Below are 27,298 nucleotides of genomic sequence, written 5' to 3' on the forward strand. Positions count from 1 at the left end.
AAACTTCTATATATAGTTAGAAAATGAGTAACTAACTTAAGTTAGAAAATAGAAACGTCTATGTATATGTAGAGATAATATACAACCGTGCCTCAGATCAAGTCCATTCCATCCGGCGGTCGACCCCAGAGACGCAGTCATCAATTTTAACATCCTGTTCATTCTAAATAGCCATTGTCTCAATTATAAATTAATAGTGTTATATTTACCTGAATTTACTAGAGGGCCACTAACCCTAGTGGCCTTAATGAGAGCAGGAAGCCGGCGGCTTGTCGAAGACACCCCATCTCCCCATTCAACCCGTTATTATAGGTATAGGTTAAGTAATAATTGTAATTACGAAGCAATAAGATGCTTATCTTAACATACTAAGAAGGTTAGGTAAGGTCGGCGCTTTCTATGAAGCTTTTCAAGGTAAACTAAAATATTCACAATAAATTAGTATGTCACATATGCACTTATTTAATAAGTCAATATTGACTGTAAGAAAGTGCGAGAACGAGTTGCCCCATTTGCATTCATGATCTTTTCAGGTTGTACTTTAAAAGGTTGTACGACTACAACCCTGGCTGTGGAGCTGTACAACCAGACTGTAGCTACCACTCTGGTGCATAGTTACAGTGGCAGTGGGGGAGCCTTCACAACAGAAAACATCTGAGAATCATTCGAAGATATCACTTGACCCTAACACCAGATAAGATAACCCACACCTTGATACCTGGTGTATGGTGAGAGAGAGAGAGAGTAGATTAGACGGCTATCATCTGCGCCTCACCACCCGTCACTATCACTCAGTAGTGGTTCTCACAATCCCCTGATCACCCACAGAATCATCCCAACCCTCCAGGGACCTCTAGGACTTCAAGACCAGCCAACAGTAAGACGTTTTCCTCAAATCTGTGTTGACGCCTCAAGATGAAGTCTCCCGTAGTGATTCTGGTCATTCTGGCAAGTGTACATGTCACCCAGGTACATATATATATACCCTTACTGTATATACATGTCTTGTGTGTGTTTATATGTAAATTTTGTATGTTATTTCAAGTGTTCCTTAATTAAAATGTTTACTAATCTTGCTACTTTTACTCAGTGGATAAGTATTTTAAAAATATGGCGAGAGAGACATGTGAAAACCAGTTTCCCCAAAATCTAGATCATCAAATGATGATCTAGAAAAAGAAATGTAATCAGCTGGGATATGCAGGCGATGAGTCACAATAACGTGGCTGAAGTATGTTGACCAGACCACACACTAGAAGGTGAAGGGACGACGACGACGTTTCGGTCCGTCCTGGACCATTCTCAAGTCGATTGTGAGAATGGTCCAGGACGGACCGAAACGTCGTCGTCCCTTCAACTTCTAGTGTGTGGTCTGGTCAACATCAGCTGGGATAGGTTAGGTTAGGTCAGGTCAGGTTAGGTCAGGTCAGGTTAGGTCAGGTTAGGTCAGGTCAGGTTACGTGAGGTTAGGTTAGGTCAGGTTAGGTCAGGTTAGGTTAGGTCAGGTTAGGTTAGGTCAGGTTAGGTTAGGTCAGGTCAGGTCAGGTCAGGTGAGGTTAGGTCAGGTCAGGTCAGGTCAGGTTAGGTTAGGTCAGGTTAGGTCAGGTTAGGTTAGGTCAGGTCAGGTCAGGTCAGGTCAGGTCAGGTGAGGTTAGGTCAGGTTAGGTCAGGTCAGGTCAGGTCAGGTTAGGTTAGGTCAGATTAGATGTTGATCAAACCATAGGCTTGGCATGGAAACAGGTTGATCCAATATTGATGCATTTTATGATTGTTCTGAAGAGTAATATTCGTCTGGAGGTCAATATAGTGATAATGTTGTGTCCGACAGGCCGCAGCGTCGCAGGACACCGTGGACGCTCTGATCAACACTATGCGAGAGACGTTTGGCGGGTTGAACACCAAAAGGGACCAGTGGTTCGAGAACTACTCTGCCTTGAAGCAACTCTCACAGAACGACTACCTTCAGCTCACGCAACTACTGTTTGTTAGCAAGTGGGTAATTTGTAGTTGTTAAGGTGGTTTTATGTTTGTTCCACATCCCAGACTGTTGACCAGACCACACACTAGAAGGTGATGGTTCAAAGGTTTGCCACTAGACTAGTACCCGAGCTGAGAGGTATGAGCTACGAGGAGAGACTACGGGAATTAAATCTCACTTCGCTGGAAGACAAAAGAGTTAAGGGGGACATGATCACCACATTTAAGATTCTCAAGGGAATTGATAGGGTAGATAAAGACAGGCTGTTTAACACAAGGGGCACACGCACAAGGGGACACAGGTGGAAACTGAGTGCCCAAATGAGCCACAGAGATATTAGAAAGAACTTTTTTAGTGTCAGAGTAGTTGACAAATGGAATGCATTAGGAGGTGATGTGGTGGAGGCTGACTCCATACAGTTTCAATTGTAGATATGATAGAGCCCAGTAGGCTCAGGAACCTGTACACCTGTTGATTGACAGTTGAGAGGCGGGACCAAAGAACCAAAGCTCAATCCCCGCAAACACAACTAAGTGAGTACACACTAGAAGGTGAAGGGACGACGACGTTTCGGTCCGTCCTGGACCAGTCTCCACAATCGACTTGAGAATGGTCCAGGACGGACCGAAACGTCGTCGTCCCTTCACCTTCTAGTGTGTGGTCTGGTCAACATACTTCAGCCACGTTATTGTGACTCTCACAGTACAGTACAATTAGAGATAATGACACAAATTATTGACCTTAAATTTTATTGTGTTGTTGTGTTTTTATTGTGTCAAATTATTGACACAAATTGACCTTAAAATTATCTGTTAGATTAAGGACCTGCCCGAAACGCTGTGCGTACTAGTGGCTTTACAAGAATGTAAATACTGTACTATCCAATGTATTCTCACAAACCCAATGTACCTTCTTGTATATATATAAATAAAATAAAAATAAATCTGATTTCAGGATGGCCATACCGCTTGTGTGGCACTTGTATGCCAATCAGGTCAAAGTTCAGAAGGCTATGCTGCCCAAGCTGCTGAGGGTCAGGTCACAGGCACTGCCATATCATGGCACCATTCTGGCACCTGCTTTCCCTATCTTCTACGTGGAGGCCACACTTGTCTTACATAAGCATCGCAAGTAAGTCCTTCTGAACATCTTTACCATTGTGATCATTGCTGTCTTATATGTGCTGTCAATCTGCTGTATGGTGTCTATTAATCTTGTTTAAATTACTAATCAAGCTGTCAATGTAATCAATCAGAGCTTTAATATAACAATGTGCTTTAATATACTTACTTATCTCTCTCATCTCATTTTTCTCTTGTAATGTATCTTTCATTTATCAATTCTGATTGAAATTACCTACTTAAAATTATCTGCTAGATTAAGGACCTGCCCGAAACGCTGCGCGTACTAGTGGCTTTACAAGAATGTAAATACTGTACTATCCAATGTATTCTCTCAAACCCAATGTACCTTCTTGTATATATATAAATAAATAAATAAATAAATAAGTAAAATAAGCTCACTTCTCAAACTTAATGTTATTGTTTACCAAAAATCACAGACAAAAGATTACATTTCTCCATTATAAATTCACATTAATGCATTCATAAATCTGTGTATCTATGTATTTACATATGTAGCTTATCCTAATATTTTAAAAGCACTACGATCACCTTCTGTGGTTGTTCAATAAGTCTCTGAACTATATGTTTGACAAATCTCTAACCCTGTCCATGGAGGACAGAAGAAAATGTATATATGCTGGTTAGCATTGTAAATGTCTGGCCACGTCTGTGGTAGAAAATGGATATATCCTGGTTAGCATTGTAAATGTCTGGCCACGTCTGTGGTAGAAAATAATAATATAAAAAAGCACCCAAAAAACATTGTTATTCTATAATGAGTCAAGCTTGACTGTCATATATCTTATCATAATTGATGTTATAGAAATATACTCCACATAATTTAAATAATGTTCTATAATTTAATCATGCTACATCATTCTAGTTTCAAAATGTACACAATTTTAGAATGAATCATTTAATCAAGAACTGCTAAGATTATTGTTATCGATCCAATTTATTTTTGTCGAATTACAAGCAATATACTTTCATCTTGTGGTGTAAAACACTTACTGTGAGTTTAGTCAATCTGGATCATTTTAACTGTACGAAGGACTGTAGTAATGTTACATTTCTGTTGAGACATTATTCCTGGTTCACCTGAAATTGTTGTTAAAGATTGAGAGAGAGAGATTGAGAGAGAGATTGAGAGAGAGAGATTGAGAGAGAGAGAGATTGAGAGACAGAGAGATTGAGAGACAGAGAGATTGAGAGAGAGAGAGATTGAGAGAGAGAGAGATTGAGAGAGAGAGAGATTGAGAGAGAGAGAGATTGAGAGAGAGAGAGATTGAGAGAGAGAGAGATTGAGAGAGAGAGAGATTGAGAGAGATTGAGAGATTGAGAGAGATTGAGAGATTGAGAGAGATTGAGAGAGATTGAGAGATTGAGAGAGATTGAGAGAGATTGAGAGATTGAGAGAGATTGAGAGAGAGAGAGAGATTGAGAGAGATAGAGAGATTGAGAGAGATAGAGAGATTGAGAGAGAGAGAGAGATTGAGAGAGAGAGAGAGATTGAGAGAGAGAGATTGAGAGAGAGAGAGAGATTGAGAGAGATAGAGAGATTGAGAGAGATAGAGAGATTGAGAGAGATAGAGAGATTGAGAGAGAGAGAGAGATTGAGAGAGAGAGAGAGATTGAGAGAGAGAGAGAGATTGAGAGAGAGAGAGAGATTGAGAGAGAGAGAGAGATTGAGAGAGAGAGAGAGAGAGATTGAGAGAGAGAGAGAGATTGAGAGAGAGAGAGAGATTGAGAGAGAGAGAGAGATTGAGAGATTGAGAGAGAGAGAGAGATTGAGAGAGAGAGAGAGATTGAGAGAGAGATTGAGAGAGAGAGAGAGATTGAGAGAGAGAGAGAGAGATTGAGAGAGAGAGAGAGATTGAGAGAGAGAGAGAGAGATTGAGAGAGAGAGAGAGAGATTGAGAGAGATTGAGAGAGATTGAGAGAGATAGAGAGATTGAGAGAGAGAGAGAGATTGAGAGAGAGAGAGAGAGATTGAGAGAGAGAGAGAGATTGAGAGAGAGAGAGAGAGATTGAGAGAGATTGAGAGAGATTGAGAGAGATAGAGAGATTGAGAGAGATAGAGAGATTGAGAGAGAGAGAGAGATTGAGAGAGAGAGAGAGATTGAGAGAGAGAGAGAGATTGAGAGAGAGAGAGAGAGAGATTGAGAGAGAGAGAGAGATTGAGAGAGAGAGAGAGATTGAGAGAGAGAGAGAGATTGAGAGAGAGAGAGAGATTGAGAGAGAGAGATTGAGAGAGAGAGAGAGATTGAGAGAGAGAGAGAGATTGAGAGAGAGAGAGAGATTGAGAGAGAGAGAGAGATTGAGAGAGAGAGAGAGATTGAGAGAGAGAGAGAGATTGAGAGAGATAGAGAGATTGAGAGAGATAGAGAGATTGAGAGAGAGAGAGAGATTGAGAGAGAGATTGAGAGAGAGAGAGAGAGATTGAGAGAGAGAGAGAGAGATTGAGAGAGAGAGAGAGATTGAGAGAGAGAGAGATTGAGAAAGAGAGAGATTGAGAGAGAGAGAGATTGAGAAAGAGAGTGATTGAGAGATTGATACTTATCTGTTCCTTCTGTCAGTTTCCAGGCGAAGATCTTACGCGACTCGTCTCAAGAAATCTTCCATGTGAATTTTGACTTCGAGAACAGGTAATGACTTTTATGACTATCTTCTATGTAGGAGAAGTTCTATCTTCTATCTTCTATGCACGACAGTCACTCTTGTCTTGACTTGTTATCGTGGCACTCTTGTATGATATCATTGTGATAACTACTGTTTAATTTATATAATTTGTTTATTGATAGCTTTGTTTACATATCAGATGAAGCAGAGTTAGTATAAATGGAGATAAGTCAGAGTTATCTTGAGGTTATCTTGAGATGATTTCAGGGCTTTAGTGTTCCCGCGGCCCGGTCCTCGACCAGGCCTCCACCCCCAGGAAGCAGCCCGTGACAGCTGACTAACACCCAGGTACCAATTTTACTGCTAGGTAAGAGGGGCATAGGGTGGAAAGAAACTCTGGCCATTGTTTCTCGCCGGCGCCTGGGATCGAACCCAGGACCACAGGATCACAAGTCCCGCGTGCTGCCCGCTCGGCCGACCGGAGTGGGGAAACTGTTGAAAGTGAAGTCCTTCAGGGCTCTGTCCTGGGACCTCTCTTGTTAACCATATATGTAAGTGAATTAGCTTCAGGAATATTTGCAAATTTGCAGATAATACGAAAATTGGGTTTGAAATAAACTCGGAAGACTCCAAATCACCTCAAGATGATCTAGATAGGCTTTTGAAATGGTCTCACCTCAAGATAATTTAAATAGGGTTTTGAAATGGTCTCACCTCAAGATAATTGAAATAGGCTTTTGAAATGGTCTCACCTCAAGATAATTTAAATAGGCTTTTGAAATGGTCTCACCTCAAGATGATCTAGATAGGCTTTTGAAATGGTCGAAAGAGTGGTAGATGCAGTCTAGTGCTGACTAAGATAAGGTTATGAGGGTAGGTAATTATAATGATAATTGTGATATAATAGGATTATAATAATAATGTGATCATGAAATAATGATTAGAGTTTCAAGATATCAGCTGGAAGGTCCTGAAATTGCAAAGTCTGATTGCGAAAAAGACCTGGGAATCATGCCTGCAAAGTCCCGCAGAATGCAAAGAATGCATATTGTAGGAATTTAAATTAAACAAAAATCAGTACCTAAATGTTCAGAAAAAAGTCAGTGGGATACTAGGATTTGTGTTTAGAAGTATAAACAGTGAAATAATTGTTTACTGTTTGACTTGAAATAGTAACTAAAGTTAATTTTCAGGTATATTTTGTTTGTTTTGTGTGTAAATTTGTTTGATGTTGTCCCTCCCCCCCTCTGGGGTTCCCTCATTCAAAGGTAAAACTACTATAGGAAGTTTCCAGGCAGCCTTGGTCATATGTCCTCTTTCCTAATGCTTTAACCTCTTACCCTTCACTTCCTAATACTTTAACCCCTTACCCCTCTTACCCTACACTTCCTAATGCTATAACCTCTTACCCTACACTTCGTAATGCTATAACCCTTTACCTTACACTTCCTAATACTATAATCCCTTACCTTATACTTCCTAATGCTATAATCCCTTACCTTAAACTTCCTAATGCTATAATCTCTTACCCTACACTTCCTAATGCTATAATCTCTTACCCTACACTTCCTAATGCTATAATCCCTTACCTTAAACTTCCTAATGGTATAATCCCTTACCTTATACTTCCTAATGCTATAATCCCTTACCTTAAACTTCCTAATGCTATAATCCCTTACCTTAAACTTCCTAATGCTATAATCTCTTACCCTACAGTTCCTAATGCTATAATCTCTTACCCTACACTTCCTAATGCTATAATCCCTTACCTTAAACTTCCTAATGCTATAATCCCTTACCTTATACTTCCTAATGCTATAATCCCTTACCTTAAACTTCCTAATGCTATAATCCCTTACCTTAAACTTCCTAATGCTATAATCCCTTACCTTATACTTCCTAATGCTATAATCCCTTACCTTAAACTTCCTAATGCTATAATCCCTTACCTTAAACTTCGTAATGCTATAATCTCTTACCCTACAGTTCCTAATGCTATAATCTCTTACCCTACACTTCCTAATGCTATAATCCCTTACCTTAAACTTCCTAATGCTATAATCTCTTACCCTACAGTTCCTAATGCTATAATCTCTTACCTTAAACTTCCTAATGCTATAATCCCTTACCCTACACTTGCTAATGCTATAACCCCTTACCCTACACGTCCTAATGCTATAACCCCTTACCTTATACTTCCTAATGCTATAATCCCTTACCCTACACTTTGTAATGCTATAACCCCTTACCCTAAACTTCCTAATGCTATAACCCCTTACCCTAAACTTCCTAATGCTATAATCCCTTACCTTAAACTTCCTAATGCTATAATCCCTTACCCTAAACTTCTTAATACTATAATCCCTTACCTTAAACTTCCTAATGCTATAATCCCTTACCTTAAACTTTCTAATGCTATAACCCCTTACCCTACACTATCGTGTTTACTTGTGAATCTGTTTTATCATCTCTTCCACATGTCCAAGCTCTTGTAAATTTTTGTTCATAGTTAACATGTGTGTCTAATACTCTGCATTTCATACTGTCTGTATGCTCATATTTATTCCTCCTTGTGTATTGATACCACTTGTATCTCTCATCAGTAACTCGCTTGAAGAACATGAATTGTAGATCAGGTGTCTCATTCTATGTTCATGTTTCACTCCCATAGGTCAAGGTTGGCAGGAGATTGTCAGGCAAACCTCTCTTCGAATCAATGGTAACGTTTCTCACGTCCATAATCCTTGTTGAATATCCAATCACCATTGTCCCTGCCATAATCCTTGTTTAGTTATAGTCACCTTTGTCGTTATCATAATCCTTGAGGCGATGAGTCACAATAACGTGGCTAAAGTATGTTGATCAGACCACACATTAGAATGTGAAGGGACGACGATGTTTCGGTCCGTCCTGAACCATTCTCAAGTCGATTGTAACACACTAGAATGTGAAGGGACGACGACGTTTCGGTCCGTCCTGAACCATTGTCAAGTTGATTGTGACTTGATCGACTTGAGAATGATCCAGGACGGACCGAAACGTCGTCGTCCCTTCACATTGTAGTGTGTGGTCTGGTCAGCATAATCCTTGAGTATCCAAAAATTTTTGACCCCGTCCATAGTATCCTTGTTAGTGATCCAGACAGCTTCTAGTTCATTTGTACAGTTCTGTGTTGCTAATTCCATTGTTAGTATTTGTTGGTCCATGTCTGCAGTGCTGGGGCCAGATTCACGAAGCAGTTTACGCAAGCACTTACGAAACCTGTCCATCTTTTCTCAATCTTTGGGGGCTTTGTTTACAATTATTAAACAGTTAATGAGCTCCGAAGCACCAGGAGGCTGTTTATAACAATAACAAAAGTTGATTGGCAAGTTTTCATGCTTGTAAACTGTTTAATAAATGTAACCAAAGCCGTCAGAGATTGAGGAAAGATGTACACGTTCGTAAGTACTTGGGTAAGTGTTTCGTGAATCTGGCCCCTGGTACCTATCCCTTTAAGGGTTAGAAATAGGCTAAGCTACTCTATCCCTTTGAGATGTATTTCTTTCTTGGTTCTATAAACAAACTTGAACTTGAACCAATTTGTTCATTTCTTCAACTTTCAGTGTTTTGTCTACCATTTCAATCCACCTGTCCATCACATTTGATGTTTTTCTTTGATAAAGTAGAGCAAAATCTATCCTCAATCCCTCTTAACTTTCAAGATCCATTAACGTGTTATTACTGTCTTCTACCCTTAACTTCCTACTGATACACAGTTCAAGAGTAAAACAGGTTCTACAGTAATGGGGCCAGATTCACGAAGCACTTACGAACGTGTCCATCTTTCCTCAACCTTTGACGGCTTTGGTTACATTTATTAAGCAGTTTACAAGCATGAAATCTTGCCAGTCAACTGTTGTTATTGTTATAAACAGCCTCCTGGTGCTTCGGAGCTCATTAACTGTTTAATAATTGTAAACAAATTCGCTAAAGATTGAGAAAACATGTACAAGTTAGTAAGTGTTTACGTAAACTGCTTCGTGAATCTGGCCCGTGGCCTCCAGAGTAACAGGCTCTTGGCAAATCAAGAGCTTGAGAGCAAACTGCAATTATCTTATTTTATAACAACAATAATAATAAGAATGAAGTAAATTTAATCATACAATATACAATGGCGTATGTTAGTGGTTCCCCCCTAGTAGGTATAGTAATATACTGTATAATATTGTATATTGTATAAAGCCATTGTTGTTATAGTGATTAGAACTTGAAATTAATGTATTTGGTTTCAAGTATATTTTCGTAAGACTTAATTAGAAGTGGGAATGTAGTTCGTTATTGTATCTAAAACTCTTGAATATAACAAGAAGAAATATATATATATATACAAGTATATATATATATATATATATATATATATATATATATATATATATATATATATATATATATATATATATATATATATATATATATATATGTCGTACCTAGTAGCCAGAACGCACTTCTCAGCCTACTATGCAAGGCCCGATTTGCCTAATAAGCCAAGTTTTCATGAACTAATTGTTTTTCGAGTACCTAACCTACCTAACCTAACCTAACCTAACTTTTTCGGCTATCTAACCTAACCTAACCTATAAAGATAGGTTAGGTTAGGTTAGGTAGGGTTGGTTAGGTTCGGTCATATATCTACGTTAATTTTAACTGTAATAAAAAAAATGACCTCATACATAATGAAATGGGTGGCTTTATCATTTCATAAGAAAAAAAAAATGAGATACTATATTAATTCAGGAAAACTTGGTTTATTAGGCAAATCGAGCCTTGCATAATAGGCTGAGAAGTGCGTTCTGGCTACTAGGTACGACATATATATATATATGTATGTGTATATATATATATATATATATATATATATATATATATATATATATATATATATATATATATATATATATATATATATATATATATATATATGCTTGTTCAGGCTTGTTCGCATATATATATATATATCCAAAGAGAAGTTAAAATATGGAATTTAGGAACGTGTTACATAAACTGTTTAATAATAAATAACTTTTCCATATAGAGTAAAGTAGTGATGCTTCAACAGTCAGTGAAGCCTCTGGCCAATCACAGGCCAAGTTGGCATTATTCATCACAAGCTCTAAATTAAACAACTATTATTGCGTCAGTTCCAATTATATAGGTAAATAGAGGCAAATGAGTTGAGAATACTGTGTGTATCAGGGAGCCAAGCGGACAGCACGCTGGACTTGTGATCCTGGGTTCGATCCCAGGCGCCGGCGAGAAACAATGGGCAGAGTTTCTTTCACCCTATGCCTCTGTTACCTAGCAGTAAATAGGTACCTGGGAGTTAGTCAGCTGTCACGGGCTTCTTCCTGGGGGTGGAGGCCTGGTCGAGGACCGGGCCGCGGGGACACTAAAGCCCAGAAATTATCTCAAGATAACCTCAAAATCTCAAGATAACACACACACACACACACACACACACACACACTACGAGGGGGCCTCGTAGCGTGATGGATAGCGCGCAGGACTCGTAATTCTGTGGCGCGGGTTCGATTCCCGCACAAGGCAGAAACAAATGGGCAAAGTTTCTTTCACCCTAAGTGCCCCTGTTACCTAGCAGTAAATAGGTACCTGGGAGTTAGTCAGCTGTCACGGGCTGCTTCCTGGTGTGTGTGTGGTGTGGGAAAAAAAATAAAAAGTAGTTAGTAAACAGTTGATTGACAGTTGAGAGGCGGGCCGAAAGAGCAAAGCTCAACCCCCGCAAAAACACAACTAGTAAACACACACACACACAGAAAGCAAGAATCCTTGTAATCATCTCAAGATATCCTCAAGATAACGGAATCCTGTCATAATCTGTCCTGTGTTGTCTCTGACAGGAGAGTGACACTGGGTGACAGTAACCAGGATGGGGAGAGTGATGAGCGAGTAGTGTTACAAGATGACCAGTTTCCTGCCATCAGTCTCCACCAACCTTTCAGTGTGAGTTACAGTTCTGTGTGCAGGTGATGAGTCACAATAACGTGGCTGAAGTATGTTGACCAGACCACACACTAGAAGGTGAAGGGACGACGACGTTTCGGTCCGTCCTGGACCATTCTCAAGTCGATTGTGTGTGTATTCGACACAATCGACTTGAGAATGGTCTAGGACGGACCGAAACGTCGTCGTCCCTTCACCTTCTAGTGTGTGGTCTGGTCAACGAAGCTGTCCATCTTTTCTCAATCTTTGGCGGCTTTGTTTACAATTATTAAACAGTTAATGAGCTCCGAAGCACCAGGAGGCTGTTTATAACAATAACAACAGTTTATTGGCAAGTTTTCATGCTTGTAAACTGTTTAATAAATGTAACCAAAGGCGTCAAAGATTAGAGGAAAGATGGACACGTTCATAAGTGCTTGCGTAACTGCTTCGTGAATCTGGCCCCAGGTTCGTAAGTGCTTGCGTAACTGCTTCGTGAATCTGGCCCCAGGTTCGTAAGTGCTTGCATAACTGCTTCGTGAATCTGGCCCCAGGTTCGTAAGTGCTTGCGTAACTGCTTGGTGAATCTGACCGCAGGTTCGTAAGTGCTTGCGTAACTGCTTCGTGAATCTGGCCCTTCCCAGACCAACCTATATATAAACCTCAAGCAATTTAATATATATTAAATGCCTCATGTGTAAAATCTATTTATGTAACACTATTTTGGGAATAAATAATATTCATTGACATATTTCATTGTATTACAGGTTAATGTACAGGTGGGCGATGACTGTATCTTTGCTTCAATCTGGTCAGGGAACTTGAACCTGGATGTACCTGTACCGCTGCCCGCCAAGTACCACTGGTGCACCAAGGTTAGTCATTATAATGTACCCCCTAGATGTGTATTGTACCCCCCTAGATGTGTACTGTACCCCCCTAGTACTGTACCCCCCCCTAGATGTGTACTGTACCCCCCCTAGTACTGTCCCCCCTAGATGTGTACTGTACCCCCTAGATTTGTACTGTACCCCCCTAGATGTATACTGTATACCCCCTAGATGTGTACTGTACCCCCTAGATGTGTACTAGGTCAGTACCAATGGGTGGTGGGTCAGTACCAATGGTGCTGGGTCAGTACCAATGGGTGGTGGGTCAGTACCAATGGGTGGTGGGTCAGTACCAGTGGGTGCTGTGTAGAGAGCCAGAAATTCGCCACAAAATACGGCTCAGGTATCGGATTTGGGATGTTTGGAATATTTTGTAAACTGCAGGGGGGTTTGGGCAAAATGTGACCCACCGCCGCTTTCAGTAATTGGCATATTTTCGTTGCAAAAATTAGGAATTTCAAACTGCGAATACGTGCAGAGAGCCAGAATTTGGCTCCAAAATATGGCTCCAGGGACCTCGAAGGTCCACCTGGGACATCAAGAGGCCTCTAAGGCGCCTCCAGGGACCTCTAGGGGCCTCCAGGGACATCCAGGGAATTTCAGGGAGCCTCCATGGGCTTCCAGGAACCTTTAGAGGTCTCCAGGGGCCTCCAGTGACCTCATGGGGCCTCTAGGGCGCCTCCAGGTTCATTTTGACGGCCTTCAGGATACCTCCAGGGGCCTCCAGAGACATCTAGGGAAGTTCGGGGAGCCTCCAGGGGCCTGTAGGAATCTTTAGGGGTCTCCATGGCCTCCTGGGACCTCCAAGGGCCTCCAGGGCCCTCAAAGAGGCCTCTAGGGGGGCCTCCAGCAAGCTCCAGGAGCCTTTGGTGACCTCCACAGGCCTTTAGGGGCCTCCACAGGCCTTTAGGGGCCTCCAGGAGGCGTTTAGGGGCCCCCAGGTGGCCTTTAGGGGCCTCCAGCTGGCCTTTAGGGGCCTCCAGGTGGCCTTTAGGGGCCTCCAGGTGGCCTTTAGGGGCCTCCAGGTGGCCTTTAGGGGCCTCCAGTGGACCTCCACGGACATCCAGGGGCCTCTAGGGACATCCAAGGTTCTCCATGGGCCTCCAGGAACATCCAGGGGACTCCAGAGACCTCCAGGGAAATTTAGGGGCCCTTCAGGGGCCTCAGGAGACCGCCATGAACCTCTAGGGGTATCCTAAGGGCCCCCAGGAGACATCAAGGGACCTCCAGGGACATTCAGGTGGCTTCCCCCCCCACTAGATGTGTACTGTACCCCCCCTTATTATATGTGTACTATGCCCCCTTACTGTATGTGTACTGTACCCCCCCCCCCCCACTATATGTGTACTGTACCACCACTATGTGTACTGTACCCCCTCTGTGTACTGTACCCCCCCCACTGTATGTGTACTGTACCCCCTATATGTGTACTGTACCCCCCACTGTATGTATACTGTACCTCCCACTATATGTGTACTGTACCCCCTATATGTGTACTGTACCCCCACTATATGTGTACTGTCCCCCCCCACACTGTATGTGTACTGTACCCCCCCCCCACTGTATGTGTACTGTACCCCCCACTATATGTGTACTGTACCCCCCACTATATGTGTACTGTACCCCTTCGCTATATGTGTACTGTACCCCCCCCCCACAAGATGTGTACTGTACCCCCTATATGTGTACTGTACCCCCCCCCACTAGATGTGTACTGTACCCCCTATATGTGTACTGTACTCCCCCCCACTAAATGTGTACTACCCCCCACTAGATGTGTACTGTACCCCCACTAGATGTGTACTTTACCCCCCCACTATATGTGTACTGTACTCCCCACTATATGTGTACTGTACCCCCTATATGTGTACTGCACCCCCCACTGTATGTGTACTGTACCCCCTATATGTGTACTGTACCCCCCCCACTGTATGTGTACTGTACCCCCCCCACTGTATGTGTACTGTACCCCCTATATGTGTACTGTACCCCCTATATGTGTACTGTACCCCCTATATGTGTACTGTACCCCCTATATGTGTACTGTACCCCCCCAGTATATGTGTACTGTAACCCCCCCCCCACTATATGTGTACTGTAACCCCCCCCCCACTGTATGTGTACTGTACCCCCTATATGTGTACTGTACCCCCCCACTATATGTGTACTGTACCCCCCACTATATGTGTACTGTACCCCCCCCCCCCACTATATGTGTACTGTACCCCCCCCCCCCCACTAGATGTATACTTTACCCCCCCCCCCCACTATATGTGTACTGTACCCCCCCACTAGATGTGTACTGTACCCCCCACTATATGTGTACTGTACCCCCCCACTAGATGTTTTCTGTACCCCCCACTAGATGTGTACTGTATCCCCCACTATATGTGTACTGTACGCCCCCACTAGATGTGTACTGTACCCCCCACTAGATGTGTACTGTACCCCCCCACTATATGTGTACTGTACCCCCCACTATATGTGTACTGTACCCCCCACTAGATGTGTACTGTATCCCCCACTAGATGTGTACTGTACCCCCCCACTAGATGTTTACTGTACCCCCCACTAGATGTGTACTGTATCCCCCACTATATGTGTACTGTACCCCCCCCACTAGATGTGTACTGTACCCCCCACTATATGTGTACTGTACGCCCCCACTAGATGTGTACTGTATCCCCCCCCCCACTAGATGTTTACTGTACCCCCCCCCCCACTAGATGTTTACTGTACCCCCCCCCCCACTAGATGTTTACTGTACCCCCCCCCCCACTAGATGTTTACTGTACCCCCTATATGTGTACTGTACCCCCAATAGATGTGTACTGTACCCCCCCCCCCACTAGATGTGTACTGTACCCACTATATGTGTACTGTCCCCCCCCCCCACTATATGTGTACTGTACCCCCCCCCCCCCCAATAGATGTGTACTGTACCCCCTATATGTAGCCCCAATAGATGTGTACTGTACCCCCCCCCCCCCCACTATATGTGTACTGTGTTTGAATATATTAAATTTTGGAAATGAATATTGAAATAAATATTATCCAAAAGTAATAAAAAATAAATAATATAGTTTAGATGATTATTAATGAATATTTTGGAATAGTATTTAGTTGTGAAGATGAATATTGAAGAATATTCTTAAATTATTCTTGAATATTGAAGAATATTTTTCACTATTAATCTTCAATATTAGAGAATATTCCTCAATATTGAAGAATATTCTTCAATATTGAAGAATAATCTTCAATATAATATTAGTATTCAATGATATTGAATAGTAATGTAGTATTGAATAATATTGAATACTAATGTAGTATTGAATAATATTGAATACTATTCTAGTATTCAATAATATTGAATACTAATCTAGTATTGAATAATATTGAATACTAATGTAGTATTGAATAATATTGAATACTATTGTAGTATTGAATACTATTCTAGTATTCAATAATATTGAATACTATTCTAGTATTGAATACTAATCTAGTATTGAATACTCTTCTAGTATTCAATACTATTTTAGTATTGATTACTATTCTAGTATTCAATAATATTGAATACTAATTTAGTATTGAATACTATTCTAGTATTCAATAATATTGAATACTATTCTAGTATTGAATAATATTGAATACTAATGTAGTATTGAATAATATTGAATACTATTCTAGTATTAAATAGTATTGTAGTAATCAATAATATTGAATGCTATTCTAGTATTGAATAGTATTCTAGTATTGAATACTATTCAATACTATTTTAGTATTGATTACTATTCTAGTATTCAATAATATTGAATACTAATCTAGTATTGAATAGTATTCTAGTATTCAATAATATTGAATACTATTGTAGTATTCAATAATATTGAATACTATTCTAGTATTGAATAATATTGAATACTATTCTATTATTGAATACTAGAATAGTATTGAATACTAATCTAGTATTGAATACTATTCTAGTATTGAATACTATTCTAGTATTGAATACTATTATAGTATTCAATAATATTGAATAGTATTCAATATTATTGAATACTAGAATAGTATTCAATATTATTGAATACTAGAATAGTATTCAATATTATTGAATACTAGAATAGTATTCAATATTATTGAATACTAGAATAGTATTCAATATTATTGAATAGATTAGTATTCAATATTATTGAATACTAAAATAGTATTCAATAATATTGAATACTATTCTAGTTTTGAATATTATTCTACTATTAAAAAATATTGAATACTATTCTAGTATTGAATACTATTCTAGTATTGAATACTATTGTAGTATTCAATAATATTGAATAGTATTCTATTATTGAATACTAATGTAGTATTGAATAATATTGAATACTAATCTAGTATTGAATAATATTGAATACTATTCTACTATTCAATAATATTGAATACTATTCTAGTAATCAATAATATTGAATACTATTCTAGTATTGAATACTATTGTAGTAGACAATAAACTAGAATAGTATTCAATACTAGAATAGTATTCAATACTAGATTAGTATTCAATACCAGAATAGTATTCAATACCAGAATAGTATTCAATACCAGAATAGTATTCAATACCAGAATAGTATTCAATACCAGAATAGTATTCAATACCAGAATAGTATTCAATACTAGAATAGTATTCAATACTAGAATAGTATTCAATACTAGAATAGTATTCAATACTAGAATAGTATTCAATACTAGAATAGTATTCGATACCAGAATAGTATTCAATACCAGAATAGTATTCAATACCAGAATAGTATTCAATACCAGAATAGTATTCAATACCAGAATAGTATTCAATACCAGAATAGTATTCAATACCAGAATAGTATTCAATACCAGAATAGTATTCAATACTAGAATAGTATTCAATACTAGAATAGTATTCAATACTAGAATAGTATTCAATACTAGATTAGTATTCAATATTATTGAATACTACATTAGTATTCAATAATAGAATAGTATTAAATATTATTGATTACTAGGATACTAATCTATTATTGAATACTAATGTAGTATTCAATAATATTGAATACTAATCTAGTATTGAATACTATTCTAGTATTGAATACTATTCTAGTATTGAATACTATTCTAGTATTGAATACTATTCTGGTATTGAATACTATTCTGGTATTGAATACTATTCTGGTATTGAATACTATTCTGGTATTGAATACTATTCTGGTATTGAATACTATTCTGGTATCGAATACTATTCTAGTATCGAATACTATTCTGGTATTGAATACTATTGTGGTATCGAATACTATTCTAGTATCGAATACTATTCTAGTATCGAATACTATTCTAGTATCGAATACTATTCTAGTATCGAATACTATTCTAGTATCGAATACTATTCTAGTATCGAATACTATTCTAGTATCGAATACTATTCTAGTATCGAATACTATTCTAGTATCGAATACTATTCTAGTATCGAATACTATTCTAGTATCGAATACTATTCTAGTATCGAATAGTATTCTAGTATCGAATACTATTCTAGTATTGAATACTATTCTAGTATTGAATACTATTCTAGTATCGAATACTATTCTAGTATCGAATACTATTCTAGTATTGAATACTATTCTAGTATTGAATACTATTCTAGTATTGAATACTATTCTAGTATTGAATACTATTCTAGTATTGAATACTATTCTAGTATTGAATACTATTCTAGTATTGAATACTATTCTAGTATTGAATACTATTCTAGTATTGAATACTATTCTAGTTTATTGTCTACTACAATAGTATTCAATACTAGAATAGTATTCAATATTATTGATTACTAGAATAGTATTCAATATTATTGAATAGTAGAATAGTATTCAATATTATTCAATACTAGATTAGTATTCAATATTATTCAATACTACATTAGTATTCAATAATAGAATACTATTCAATATTATTGAATACTACAATAGTATTCAATACTAGAATAGTATTCAATACTAGAATAGTATTCAATATTTTTTAATAGTAGAATACTATTCAAAACTAGAATAGTATTCAATACTATTTTAGTATTCAATAATATTGAATACTATTCAATATTATTGAATACTATAATAGTATTCAATACTATAATAGTATTCAATACTATAATAGTATTCAATACTATAATAGTATTCAATACTAGAATAGTATTCAATACTAGAATAGTATTCAATACTAGAATAGTATTCAATACTAGAATAGTATTCAATATTTGTTAATAGTAGAATACTATTCAAAACTAGAATAGTATTCAATATTATTGAATACTATTTTAGTATTCAATAATATTGAATACTAATCCATTCAATAATATTGAATACTATTCTAGTATTCAATAATATTGAATACTATTCTAGTATTCAATAATATTGAATACTATTCTAGTATTCAATAATATTGAATACTATTCAATATTATTGAATACTATAATAGTATTCAATACTATAATAGTATTCAATACTATAATAGTATTCATAACTAGAATAGTATTCAATACTAGAATAGTATTCAATACTAGAATAGTATTCAATACTAGAATAGTATTCAATACTAGAATAGTATTCAATACTATAATAGTATTCAATACTAGAATAGTATTCAATACTAGAATAGTATTCAATACTATAATAGTATTCAATACTAGAATAGTATTCAATACTAGAATAGTATTGAATACTAGAATAGTATTGAATACTAGAATAGTATTGAATACTAGAATAGTATTCAATACTAGAATAGTATTCAATACTAGAATAGTATTCAATACTAGAATAGTATTCAATACTAGAATAGTATTCAATACTAATCTAGTATTCAATACTATTCTAGTATTGAATACTATTATAGTATTCAATAATATTGAATAGTATTCAATATTATTGAATACTAGAATAGTATTCAATATTATTGAATACTAGAATAGTATTCAATATTATTTAATACTAAAATAGTATTCAATACTACAATACTATTCAATATTATTCAATACTACATTAGTATTCAATATTATTGAATACTAGAATAGTATTCAATATTATTCAATACTACATTAGTATTCAATATTATTGAATACTAATATTATATTGAATATTAGTATTCAATATTATTGAATACTAATATTATATTGAATATTAGTATTCAATAATATTGAATACTAATGTAGTATTGAATAATATTGAATACTATTCTAGTATTCAATAATATTGAATACTAATGTAGTATTGAATAATATTGAATACTATTGTAGTATTCAATAATATTGAATACTAATGTAGTATTGAATAATATTGAATAGTATTGTAGTATTGAATACTATTTTAGTATTAAATAATATTGAATACTATTCTAGTATTCAATAATATTGAATACTATTCTAGTATTGAATAATATTGAATACTAATGTAGTATTGAATAATATTGAATACTATTATAGTATTAAATAGTATTGTAGTATTCAATAATATTGAATACTATTCTAGTATTGAATAGTATTCTAGTATTGAATACTCTTCTAGTATTCAATGCTATTTTAGTATTGATTACTATTCTAGTATTCAATAATATTGAATACTAATTTATTATTGAATACTATTCTAGTATTCAATAATATTGAATACTATTCTAGTATTGAATAATATTCTAGTATTGAATACTATTCTAGTATTGAATACTATTCTAGTATTGAATACTATTCTAGTATTGAATACTATTCTAGTATTGAATACTAGAATAGTATTGAATACTATTCTAGTATTGAATACTATTCTAGTATTGAATACTATTCTAGTATTGAATACTATTCTAGTATTGAATACTAGAATAGTATTGAATACTAGAATAGTCTTGAATACTAGAATAGTATTGAATACTAGAATAGTATTGAATACTAGCATAGTATTGAATACTAGAATAGTATTGAATACTAGAATAGTATTGAATACTAGAATAGTATTGAATACTAGAATAGTATTGAATACTAGAATAGTATTGAATACTAGAATAGTATTGAATACTATTCTAGTATTCAATAATATTGAATACTATTCAATATTATTGAATACTATAATAGTATTCAATACTATAATAGTATTCAATACTATAATAGTATTCAATACTAGAATAGTATTCAATACTAGAATAGTATTGAATACTAGAATAGTATTGAATACTAGAATAGTATTCAATACTAGAATAGTATTCAATACTAGAATAGTATTCAATACTAGAATAGTATTCAATACTAGAATAGTATTCAATACTAATCTAGTATTCAATACTATTCTAGTATTGAATACTATTATAGTATTCAATACTATTCTAGTATTCAATACTATTCTAGTATTCAATACTATTCTAGTATTCAATACTATTCTAGTATTCAATACTAGAATAGTATTCAATACTAGAATAGTATTCAATACTAGAATAGTATTCAATACTAGAATAGTATTCAATACTAGAATAGTATTGAATACTAGAATAGTATTGAATACTAGAATAGTATTGAATACTATTATAGTATTCAATATTATTGAATACTAGAATAGTATTCAATATTATTGAATACTAGAATAGTATTCAATATTATTGAATACTAGAATAGTATTCAATAATATTGAATACTATTCTAGTTTTGAATAGTATTCTACTATAAAAAAATATTGAATACTATTCTAGTATTGAATACTATTTTAGTATTGAATACTATTGTAGTATTCAATAATATTGAATACTAATCTAGTATTGAATAATATTGAATACTATTCTAGTAATCAATAATATTGAATACTATTCTAGTATTGAATACTATTCTAGTATTGAATACTATTCTAGTATTGAATACTATTCTAGTATTGAATACTATTCTAGTATTGAATACTAGAATAGTATTCAATACTAGAATAGTATTCAATACTATTCTAGTATTCAATACTATTCTAGTATTCAATACTAGAATAGTATTCAATACTAGAATAGTATTCAATACTAGAATAGTATTCAATACTAGAATAGTATTCAATACTAGAATAGTATTCAATACTAGAATAGTATTCAATACTAGAATAGTATTCAATATTATTGAATATTGAATACTATTCTAGTATTGAATACTATTCTAGTATTGAATACTATTCTAGTATTGAATACTATTCTAGTATTGAATACTATTCTAGTATTGAATACTATTCTAGTATTGAATACTATTCTAGTATTGAATACTATTCTAGTATTGAATACTATTCTAGTATTGAATACTATTATAGTATTGAATACTATTATAGTATTGAATACTATTATAGTATTGAATACTATTATAGTATTCAATAATATTGAATAGTATTCAATATTATTGAATACTAGAATAGTATTCAATATTATTGAATACTAGAATAGTATTCAATATTATTGAATACTAGAATAGTATTCAATATTATTGAATACTAGAATAGTATTCAATATTATTGAATACTAGAATAGTATTCAATACTAGAATAGTATTCAATACTATTCTAGTATTCAATACTATTCTAGTATTCAATACTATTCTAGTATTCAATACTATTCTAGTATTCAATACTATTCTAGTATTCAATACTATTCTAGTATTCAATACTATTCTAGTATTCAATACTAGAATAGTATTCAATACTAGAATAGTATTCAATACTAGAATAGTATTCAATACTAGAATAGTATTCAATACTAGAATAGTATTCAATACTAGAATAGTATTCAATACTAGAATAGTATTCAATACTAGAATAGTATTCAATACTAGAATAGTATTCAATACTAGAATAGTATTCAATACTAGAATAGTATTCAATACTAGAATAGTATTCAATACTAGAATAGTATTCAATACTAGAATAGTATTCAATACTAGAATATTATTGATTACTAGAATAGTATTCAATACTAGAATAGTATTCAATACTAGAATAGTATTCAATACTAGAATAGTATTCAATACTAGAATAGTATTCAATACTAGAATAGTATTCAATATTATTCTAGTATTCAATACTATTCTAGTATTCAATACTATTCTAGTATTCAATACTAGAATAGTATTCAATACTAGAATAGTATTCAATACTAGAATAGTATTCAATACTAGAATAGTATTCAATACTAGAATAGTATTCAATACTAGAATAGTATTCAATACTAGAATAGTATTCAATACTAGAATAGTATTCAATACTAGAATAGTATTCAATACTAGAATAGTATTCAATACTAGAATAGTATTCAATACTAGAATAGTATTCAATACTAGAATAGTATTCAATATTATTGATTACTAGAATAGTATTCAATACTAGAATAGTATTCAATATTATTCTAGTATTCAATACTATTCTAGTATTCAATACTATTCTAGTATTCAATACTATTCTAGTATTCAATACTATTCTAGTATTCAATACTATTCTAGTATTCAATACTAGAATAGTATTCAATACTAGAATAGTATTCAATACTATTCTAGTATTCAATACTAGAATAGTATTCAATACTAGAATAGTATTCAATACTAGAATAGTATTCAATACTAGAATAGTATTCAATACTAGAATAGTATTCAATACTAGAATAGTATTCAATATTATTGATTACTAGAATAGTATTCAATACTAGAATAGTATTCAATACTAGAATAGTATTCAATACTAGAATAGTATTCAATACTAGAATAGTATTCAATATTATTGATTACTAGAATAGTATTCAATACTAGAATAGTATTCAATACTAGAATAGTATTCAATACTAGAATAGTATTCAATACTAGAATAGTATTCAATACTAGAATAGTATTCAATACTAGAATAGTATTCAATACTAGAATAGTATTCAATACTAGAATAGTATTCAATATTATTGATTACTAGAATAGTATTCAATACTAGAATAGTATTCAATACTAGAATAGTATTCAATACTAGAATAGTATTCAATACTAGAATAGTATTCAATACTAGAATAGTATTGAATACTAGAATAGTATTCAATACTAGAATAGTATTCAATACTAGAATAGTATTCAATACTAGAATAGTATTCAATACTAATCTAGTATTCAATACTATTCTAGTATTGAATACTATTATAGTATTCAATAATATTGAATAGTATTCAATATTATTGAATACTAGAATAGTATTCAATATTATTGAATACTAGAATAGTATTCAATATTATTTAATACTAAAATAGTATTCAATACTACAATACTATTCAATATTATTCAATACTACATTAGTATTCAATATTATTGAATACTAGAATAGTATTCAATATTATTCAATACTACATTAGTATTCAATATTATTGAATACTAATATTATATTGAATATTAGTATTCAATATTATTGAATACTAATATTATATTGAATATTAGTATTCAATAATATTGAATACTAATGTAGTATTGAATAATATTGAATACTATTCTAGTATTCAATAATATTGAATACTAATGTAGTATTGAATAATATTGAATACTATTCTAGTATTCAATAATATTGAATACTAATGTAGTATTGAATAATATTGAATACTATTCTAGTATTGAATAATATTGAATACTAATGTAGTATTGAATAATATTGAATACTATTATAGTATTAAATAGTATTGTAGTATTCAATAATATTGAATACTATTCTAGTATTGAATAGTATTCTAGTATTGAATACTCTTCTAGTATTCAATGCTATTTTAGTATTGATTACTATTCTAGTATTCAATAATATTGAATACTAATTTATTATTGAATACTATTCTAGTATTCAATAATATTGAATACTATTCTAGTATTGAATAATATTCTAGTATTGAATACTATTCTAGTATTGAATACTATTCTAGTATTGAATACTATTCTAGTATTGAATACTATTCTAGTATTGAATACTAGAATAGTATTGAATACTATTCTAGTATTGAATACTATTCTAGTATTGAATACTATTCTAGTATTGAATACTATTCTAGTATTGAATACTAGAATAGTATTGAATACTAGAATAGTCTTGAATACTAGAATAGTATTGAATACTAGAATAGTATTGAATACTAGCATAGTATTGAATACTAGAATAGTATTGAATACTAGAATAGTATTGAATACTAGAATAGTATTGAATACTAGAATAGTATTGAATACTAGAATAGTATTGAATACTAGAATAGTATTGAATACTATTCTAGTATTCAATAATATTGAATACTATTCAATATTATTGAATACTATAATAGTATTCAATACTATAATAGTATTCAATACTATAATAGTATTCAATACTAGAATAGTATTCAATACTAGAATAGTATTGAATACTAGAATAGTATTCAATACTAGAATAGTATTCAATACTAATCTAGTATTCAATACTATTCTAGTATTGAATACTATTATAGTATTCAATACTATTCTAGTATTCAATACTATTCTAGTATTCAATACTATTCTAGTATTCAATACTAGAATAGTATTCAATACTAGAATAGTATTCAATACTAGAATAGTATTCAATACTAGAATAGTATTCAATACTAGAATAGTATTCAATACTAGAATAGTATTCAATACTAGAATAGTATTCAATACTAGAATAGTATTCAATACTAGAATAGTATTCAATACTAGAATAGTATTCAATACTAGAATAGTATTCAATACTAGAATAGTATTCAATACTAGAATAGTATTCAATATTATTGATTACTAGAATAGTATTCAATACTAGAATAGTATTCAATATTATTCTAGTATTCAATACTATTCTAGTATTCAATACTATTCTAGTATTCAATACTATTCTAGTATTCAATACTATTCTAGTATTCAATACTATTCTAGTATTCAATACTATTCTAGTATTCAATACTATTCTAGTATTCAATACTAGAATAGTATTCAATACTAGAATAGTATTCAATACTAGAATAGTATTCAATACTAGAATAGTATTCAATACTAGAATAGTATTCAATACTAGAATAGTATTCAATACTAGAATAGTATTCAATACTAGAATAGTATTCAATACTAGAATAGTATTCAATATTATTGATTACTAGAATAGTATTCAATACTAGAATAGTATTCAATACTAGAATAGTATTCAATACTAGAATAGTATTCAATACTAGAATAGTATTCAATACTAGAATAGTATTCAATATTATTCTAGTATTCAATACTATTCTAGTATTCAATACTATTCTAGTATTCAATACTATTCTAGTATTCAATACTAGAATAGTATTCAATACTAGAATAGTATTCAATACTAGAATAGTATTCAATACTAGAATAGTATTCAATACTATAATAGTATTCAATACTAGAATAGTATTCAATACTAGAATAGTATTCAATACTAGAATAGTATTCAATACTAGAATAGTATTCAATACTAGAATAGTATTCAATACTAGAATAGTATTCAATACTAGAATAGTATTCAATACTAGAATAGTATTCAATATTATTGATTACTAGAATAGTATTCAATACTAGAATAGTATTCAATATTATTCTAGTATTCAATACTATTCTAGTATTCAATACTATTCTAGTATTCAATACTATTCTAGTATTCAATACTATTCTAGTATTCAATACTATTCTAGTATTCAATACTAGAATAGTATTCAATACTATTCTAGTATTCAATACTAGAATAGTATTCAATACTAGAATAGTATTCAATACTAGAATAGTATTCAATACTAGAATAGTATTCAATACTAGAATAGTATTCAATACTAGAATAGTATTCAATATTATTGATTACTAGAATAGTATTCAATACTAGAATAGTATTCAATACTAGAATAGTATTCAATACTAGAATAGTATTCAATACTAGAATAGTATTCAATATTATTGATTACTAGAATAGTATTCAATACTAGAATAGTATTCAATACTAGAATAGTATTCAATACTAGAATAGTATTCAATACTAGAATAGTATTCAATACTAGAATAGTATTCAATACTAGAATAGTATTCAATACTAGAATAGTATTCAATACTAGAATAGTATTCAATACTAGAATAGTATTCAATACTAGAATAGTATTCAATACTAGAATAGTATTCAATACTAGAATAGTATTCAATATTATTGATTACTAGAATAGTATTCAATACTAGAATAGTATTCAATACTAGAATAGTATTCAATACTAGAATAGTATTCAATACTAGAATAGTATTCAATACTAGAATAGTATTCAATACTAGAATAGTATTCAATACTAGAATAGTATTCAATACTAGAATAGTATTCAATACTAGAATAGTATTCAATACTAGAATAGTATTCAATACTAGAATAGTATTCAATACTAGAATAGTATTCAATACTAGAATAGTATTCAATATTATTGATTACTAGAATAGTATTCAATACTAGAATAGTATTCAATACTAGAATAGTATTCAATACTAGAATAGTATTCAATACTAGAATAGTATTCAATACTAGAATAGTATTCAATACTAGAATAGTATTCAATATTATTGATTACTAGAATAGTATTCAATACTAGAATAGTATTCAATAATATTCTAGTATTCAATACTATTCTAGTATTCAATACTATTCTAGTATTCAATACTATTCTAG

At 33.0% G+C, this 27,298-nt stretch overlaps 1 protein-coding gene across 2 annotated transcripts in view; it reads left to right on the top strand.

Annotated features, from left to right (window-relative positions):
* Positions 1-744: 744 nt before the first annotated feature.
* Positions 745-27,298, top strand: part of LOC123747148 (uncharacterized) — a 102,257-nt gene continuing 75,703 nt past the window's right edge. Inside the window, exons 1-7 of one of the 2 annotated variants that reach the window (XM_069313942.1) lie at positions 745-969; positions 1,829-1,992; positions 2,933-3,109; positions 5,679-5,747; positions 8,393-8,440; positions 11,619-11,721; positions 12,468-12,575. In XM_069313942.1, coding sequence (XP_069170043.1) covers positions 916-969; positions 1,829-1,992; positions 2,933-3,109; positions 5,679-5,747; positions 8,393-8,440; positions 11,619-11,721; positions 12,468-12,575 — 723 coding nt within the window. In that variant the 5' untranslated portion in view covers positions 745-915. The remainder of the gene's footprint in view (positions 970-1,828; positions 1,993-2,932; positions 3,110-5,678; positions 5,748-8,392; positions 8,441-11,618; positions 11,722-12,467; positions 12,576-27,298) is intronic. The other variant, XM_069313943.1, reaches the window with a different exon arrangement.

Source organism: Procambarus clarkii, chromosome 77, assembly GCF_040958095.1.
Source record: "Procambarus clarkii isolate CNS0578487 chromosome 77, FALCON_Pclarkii_2.0, whole genome shotgun sequence".
In the NCBI taxonomy this organism is placed as follows: Eukaryota; Metazoa; Arthropoda; class Malacostraca; order Decapoda; family Cambaridae; genus Procambarus; species Procambarus clarkii.